Below are 6,770 nucleotides of genomic sequence, written 5' to 3' on the forward strand. Positions count from 1 at the left end.
AGCTCCAGGTTGAGCTGTTGTTCAGCATCTTAGCTGTAGAGGGCAGTGTCACTGGCCCTCATATGTGGGATCCGAACTGGGGCCCTCTGGCGTCCTAAGCCAGTTCTTAACCATTGCGCCACTGGGCCGGCCCTATCATAGCTTTTAATTTAATTTAATTTTAAGCTTTTAAATTTAATTTTAAGCTTCTACATTAGAATATTAGCTTTGTTTTCCTTCCTTCTTGACATTTTTAGATTTTCAGGAAGTCAGATCTCTAGACTGTTTTTAAAGATTAAATGTCATCTTTAGTTTCAGGAAGCTTTTTTATTTGCAGTATCACCTTCAATAAATGAACATCCTAAGCCATTGTTCTTCTTCTCCCTGCTTTTGCTACTGGGTGGCTAAGCCAGATTTATTCCGAAATGTTGTAAATTGGTCAGTTAGGTGTGAGAACATTTGTGTATAGCAGAGTAGATGGTACAATATGGTAGCCCTATCCGTATTCTTCCTGCTTCCTTTAGAGTGTCTCTTCTATGTTATAATTAAATGGTTTATTGGTCACTAATCTGTAAGCTACTACACAGCCTTTTGAAAGGACGCAGAGTGAAAACCATAACTATACAGGTTTATGACTAATGTGTGTATAAAATATTTTCTTTTTCAGATGTAAGGCAGAGTCACTGTAATTACTTCTGACGTTAGTTTCAAACCATTTACTTTTGGATAACAGTCCAATTATATGAAATTATGGCTGGATATAAGCCTGTAGCTATTCAGGCATATCCTATACTTGGTGAAAAAATCACCCAAGATACCCTGTACTGGAACAACTATAAAGTAAGTATTTATACCATTTTCTCCAGCATGTGTTATACTTTGAATATGCTAGTAGAGAACTAATAACTAAAAATAATTTATCAGGAGCTTATAGTTTGGGCAGAAAATTTGATAACTGGTATTTTTTCTTGGAATTTTATATAAAAGTCCACACTGCTTAATCAGTTTAAACATACATGTGCCTAGCACAGACTAGATGATCAATGCCAAATGAATCCAATTTCAGAAATTGAACCTCATATGAAAGAATTTTTTTTAGCATTTCTTAATCGAAGGAGAAAGTGATGCAGAATTCTTCTAGACTATAAAGGTTTACAAATGATTTTTTAAAAAAGATGAACAACTAAATAGAAAAATGGAGAAAGATTGGGATTGGGAGGTTAACGGAAAAAGAAATTTAAATGAACATATATCAAAAGAGCCTAAGCTTCACTCATAATTGAATTAATACAAATTGAAACAGTAATTTGGATACTGTTTTTTATCTGTATATTGGCAAAAATGAAAAATTTTGATCATTACTATTTGAGGGAGGGGAGTTGATGTAGACTTGCTCGAGGGCAATTTGGCATTATTTATCATGATAAAAATACTTTTCAGTTTTGTAAGTTCCACAGGTTGGAACTTAATGAATACACTCCCCCAAATTTGCTAAGTGATACATATAATGATGTTCATTGAAGTATTATTTGTAATTTTAGAAATCTTGGAAAAAACTTCTGTCCATTAGTAGTGGATTGGTCAATTGTGATGTATCCTAAATGGATGATAAATCTATTGCTCATGTGAAAAGTTGTTATTAAGTGAAAAAAAAGCAAGGTGCAGAACAGCTTGCCTACTATGACCTTTGTGTCCATTTAAAAAATAGATGGTTAAGTGTATGCTGGTATAAGCATAGCTTTTTTTTCCCCCCAGCAATAATCACAGAAAACTCCACACCTGGAGAGAAAGAGTGGGGTGTCGCTTTCCAGCTATATACTTTTTACTTTCATGGTGACAGGGTAGCCTGGGTGATGGGATTTGGACCTTTTTTGTTCTCTTCATATTTCTGTATTAAATACAACCTAATGTTACTGAGACAAAAAGAAATGGTAAGAAATTATATAATGCTTAAATAGGTATTACCCGTTTTAAATCTGTTAATACTCTTTTTATTTTTTTATTAAGACTCCTGTTCAGATCAAGGAGTTTGGCACAGTGTCAAAAATAGACTTTTCTCCGCAGCCTCCTTATAATTACGCTGTCACAGCTTCTTCAAGGGTAAATATAATATTAAACTTATTTTTCTTTCATCTAGTTTATATTTACTACTGATCTTGAGCCATCTGGTGACATACTATGTTTTTTGTCTTGTTGTAGATTCACATTTATGGCCGATACTCTCAAGAACCTATAAAAACCTTTTCTCGATTTAAAGACACAGCGTACTGTGCTACTTTTCGGCAGGATGGTAGACTGCTTGTGGCTGGTAGTGAAGATGGAGTTGTTCAGCTTTTTGATATAAGTGGAAGGGCTCCCCTCAGGCAGTTTGAAGGCCATACTAAGTAAGAGACAGTTAAAAAATTTTATAATTGAGGTATAATTAATGTGATTATATTCGTTTCAGGTGTACAACATAGTGATTTGATATTTGTATATATTGTAAAGTGATCACCACAGTAAGTCTGTTATCTGTCACCATACAATTACAGATAGTTGGTTTTTATGTGTTTTTTTTGTTTGGTTTTGTAAGTGCTACTAGTTTTTTCGGCTTTGACTGAAAAGCAGCAGTTCTATGAAGATTATGTACTTTTATGTACTTTAGGTCCTGGTAGTTCTAGACCATGGTTCAGTCCTATGGTCAGTTTGATGAGGCTCATGAATTCCCTAGAAATGTATGTGCCTTTTAAGGAAATGTATGCTTATCTAGGGAGATACCAAAAAGCATTAACTTCTCAGTGAGTTCTTTGACCCGACTGAGGTTATAAACCGCTGATCTGAAGGCAGCCTTACAGCTATTAATGAGAACTCTATAGGCCTGGACCATAATTAGAGGTTCTCATTTGGAGGTCAAGTTGGAAGGTGGATTTTCTTTCCTCTTGGATTTAGTATTTTGCCCCTTGATATATTGAATGGCCAGAGCAATTTTATATTATAACTTTGTTTTGGGATTACCAATGTCATGGCTCAAATTTGCTATCAATTTAAAATCTCAAGTGTTTTCTTATGTATTATCAGGATGGTTTTACCCTGTCAGTGAAACATTTATATATATAATGGAAATTATTTCAGTTAAAATATAACAGAAATTCACTTAACCTAATCCTAAGTAGTGGCAAATTTTAGAATTTTTAAAGAACTATACATTTTGATATTTCTAAAATTAAAGAAAAATATCTTTGCACCTACATTTAGAATATTTACTTTCATTGAGCAGCTAAGTAGAATTGTTAACATATTAAAAATATAATTTTAAGGTTATTATTTAATATTCTTGTTAACTGCATAGTGCATGGATATTTAAAATTTTTAATTGGCTTGAGGACAAACACCTGTTTTAAAGGTTTTCTTTTTCTTTCATGATTTCCCCTATAATTACTCCCTGAAACTGAACTGCTTTTTTTGTTATTTGGGGAAGAGGAGTGTTTTATGTTAGAAGGTGCCAGAAATATAATTTTTTCCTTGCTTTTTAATATACTGATCCTTGATCTTTCAGAGCAGTTCATACAGTAGATTTTACAGCCGACAAATATCATGTGGTCTCTGGTGCTGATGATTATACAGTTAAATTATGGGATATTCCAAACTCCAAAGAAATTCTCACATTCAAAGAACATTCTGATTATGTGAGATGTGGATGTGCTAGCAAACTGAACCCAGATCTCTTTGTAACAGGTTGGTGAACTTTTTTTTCCCCCCTCCTGAAGTTGACAGCTTTATTGTATGAAACTTGAATGTGCTTTGGGACTCTTTTGGGATATAGGAGTTTAAAAAATTTTTATAAAGAAACATGTTTTTCTTTATCCAGTTGTTTTCTTTTTTTCTTTTGGTGATTGTTTTTACTGTCCTCCAAATGTGCTTGGAAACATTAGGCTGCCTTGAAAACAAGACTGTAAGAGCTCTAATGGGTTTAGTACTCTGATTTTAGAACCTCCAGCAGCCAAGAAACAAAGACAGTACAGTTCAGCCTTTGTGGGTGCCTCTGCAGAGATTCTCAGATGATTCAGTAGTGGTAGAAGCCTGAAGATAGGAATAGTTTGAGATTCTGTGTACTACAATATAGTGCTTCTTCAGAAATAGTGGTGCCAGAGAGTTTGGAGGTATTGTATCTTTATGAATACACATGTGCATGTTTTTAAAAATTACGTCTAAGCTTTTCTCCTGTTAAAATTTATATTGGAATACACATATACACACGCACATGCACACATATACTCATATGTAGTTTTTGTTGTTTTGAGTAATAAAACTCACAAAATAAAAAAATTGACATTTTAGGGTCATATGATCATACTGTGAAGATGTTTGATACACGAACAAACAAGAGTGTTATCTCTGTGGAGCACGGGCAGCCAGTGGAGAGCGTCCTGCTGTTCCCCTCTGGAGGTCTTCTGGTATCAGCAGGTAGGTCTTCGAAAAATTGCTTTCGTCAGGATTGTTGGTCTTGAAACTTAATTTCTTTATCAGTTACTTTTTATAATTTATTTGTGTGTACTTGAATTACCTACCTAGGTTTTTCTTCAAACTATCGATAAATGGGAAAGGTAAGCAGTTATCATTTATTGAGTACTTAATGCGAGCCAAACACTGTGCTGTTTATATTATCTGTGATGCCCTAGATGAGTCTACAAGGTAGTTTTCTCCCTGTTTTGCAACTAAGAAAATAAATACAAGTTTTAACTAATTTGTCCAAGACAAAGTCGTCAGTGACAAATATGCAGTCCTAGAATTTGAGAGCGTGCTTTATGCCCCTAACCTAGAAATCAAGGTCATACTCCTATTCTTCTCACCACTAAGAGATCTGCAGCAGCTTTTGAAAACAGTTTCTTTCAGGTCTAGAGTCAGGCTTGTCTCTTTTTATGTGACTCTTGATTGAAATGGCCTTACCCAGCAAACAGCTGATAGTGCTGGAGGAATAGATAATGTGAGGTCAAAATTTTTCATCTCGTTGAAACTAAGGTGTTTTTTTGTTATGTTGATCATTAGTGTATTTTAAAGTTACAATGAAAGAAAGAAATTGGCAGTTTTCATTTGTCATGTCAAAATTAATGTGTTGACATTAGAAGAATACAATACATAGATAGTGTGTATACTTTATAGCATATATATATATATATATATGGCTCTCTGTAGCCATTTTGTTTTTTGGGGTTTTTTTGCTTAACTCTGAAATTATCTTGTTTTATATTCTTTTCCCCCAGTACCTATTTGATTTCAAAATAAGTTGATAACATTGTCAGATGTAAATAGAAGTAAGTTCAAGATGAACAGGGAGAATAGGTACCTTGATGCTAATTTCCACTGTGTCCCTAGCTCATTGTGTGACCTTGGGCAATCCCTTGACTTCTGTAGAACTTGAAAATGAGAGGTTGGGCTGGATCATTGGTTTCAAACTGTGATCTCTCTAATGAGCTGTCACATGAGGGGATACTGGGACTGTGAATTGGGTTCCAGACCCTGTTTCTCAGTCAGGATAGGTAAGAAATTTGCTCCCTTCTCCAACCTCTTTTTCTACTTTACCTATTAGACTTCTGCTTAATATTTCATTGAAAGAAAAATTATTTTTAAACCATTGGATTAAATTGCCTTTAAGGATTCTTCCAACTCTTAGAGTGAAAAAAGTTATAGAGAAGCTTTTCAGTTTTGTTGGGATTCACAGAATTTTTAGGAAATGAAACCTACATTATTTATTTCCATGGTTATACAAAATTTCTTTTGAAGAATGATTTTATTATAATTTTCTTAAAATATTCTTTGGTTGCACTTTTTATTTACCTGGGCAGTTCTGTGTGCTTGACAAATATGAAATTATTTAATCATTGTAATAATTTTGTGAGGTAGCAACTGTTAGGAGTTACACACCCAATAAATGGTAGGGTCAGCATTGAAACCAAGCAGTCTGCCTCTGGAATCCCTCACTTAGCCTCCACGCTGTGAAGTGTCCAGTAAAGAATGCTTTTCAGGTCTATAAAATTTTGAATCTATAGGCAAAATAGACTAATGATTATTTCTTTTCATAGGAGGTCGTTATGTTAAAGTGTGGGACATGCTAAAAGGAGGACAGTTGCTAGTGTCTTTGAAAAATCATCATAAAACTGTGACGTGTTTATGTCTGAGCAGCTCTGGACAGAGGTTACTCACCGGTTCACTGGATAGGTTAGCATTTTAATTTTCTTCATCATTATTAGTGTGCAAGCGTTTACTGCTTAAGCAAATGTAGTTATTTTTGCAGTATTTGTGATCAAATATTCTGCCAAATGATTTCCATGAAAAATATCTGTTGAGTTGAAAATAGTTTTGACCTTCTATTTACATATAGCAAACTTATTTTCTCCCTTGATATAGCTTATTGCTTTAACTTATATACTTAAGGAATTTTATTGAACCATTCAGTCTTTTAAAATAATCTATATTAATCTATAGTTTCTCATAAAATCATTATTGTATATTTGTATATTTTGAAATATTTACAAGTATATGTATATATTTTAGCTTATATTTTTAAAAATTTAAAACTTCATGTAAACATTTTAATGTGGTCCAATTACTATTTTCAGTAGGTATTAATATTGCATTAGTTACTGTTCTAGAACATTGCTGTCCAATAAAAATATGTGAGCTACGGGCTGGCTGAGTGGCGTGTTGGTTAAGAGCTGGCTTGGGATGCCAGAGGGCTCCAGTTCGGATCCCACATATGAGGGCCAGTGACACTGCCCTCCACAGCTAAGATGCTGAACAACAGCTCAACCTGG

At 34.0% G+C, this 6,770-nt stretch overlaps 1 protein-coding gene across 1 annotated transcript in view; it reads left to right on the forward strand.

Moving 5' to 3' along the window:
* UTP15 (UTP15 small subunit processome component) overlaps nucleotides 1-6,770 on the forward strand; it is a 22,501-nt gene that overhangs the window by 3,292 nt on the left and 12,439 nt on the right. The window contains exons 2-7 of the mRNA XM_019665085.1: nucleotides 647-819; nucleotides 1,987-2,079; nucleotides 2,179-2,363; nucleotides 3,515-3,693; nucleotides 4,297-4,422; nucleotides 6,039-6,174. Of these exons, the coding sequence (XP_019520630.1) occupies nucleotides 730-819; nucleotides 1,987-2,079; nucleotides 2,179-2,363; nucleotides 3,515-3,693; nucleotides 4,297-4,422; nucleotides 6,039-6,174 (809 nt within the window). The 5' untranslated portion in view covers nucleotides 647-729. The remainder of the gene's footprint in view (nucleotides 1-646; nucleotides 820-1,986; nucleotides 2,080-2,178; nucleotides 2,364-3,514; nucleotides 3,694-4,296; nucleotides 4,423-6,038; nucleotides 6,175-6,770) is intronic.

This window comes from Hipposideros armiger, unplaced genomic scaffold (assembly GCF_001890085.2).
Source record: "Hipposideros armiger isolate ML-2016 unplaced genomic scaffold, ASM189008v1 scaffold_432, whole genome shotgun sequence".
Taxonomy (NCBI): domain Eukaryota; kingdom Metazoa; phylum Chordata; class Mammalia; order Chiroptera; family Hipposideridae; genus Hipposideros; species Hipposideros armiger.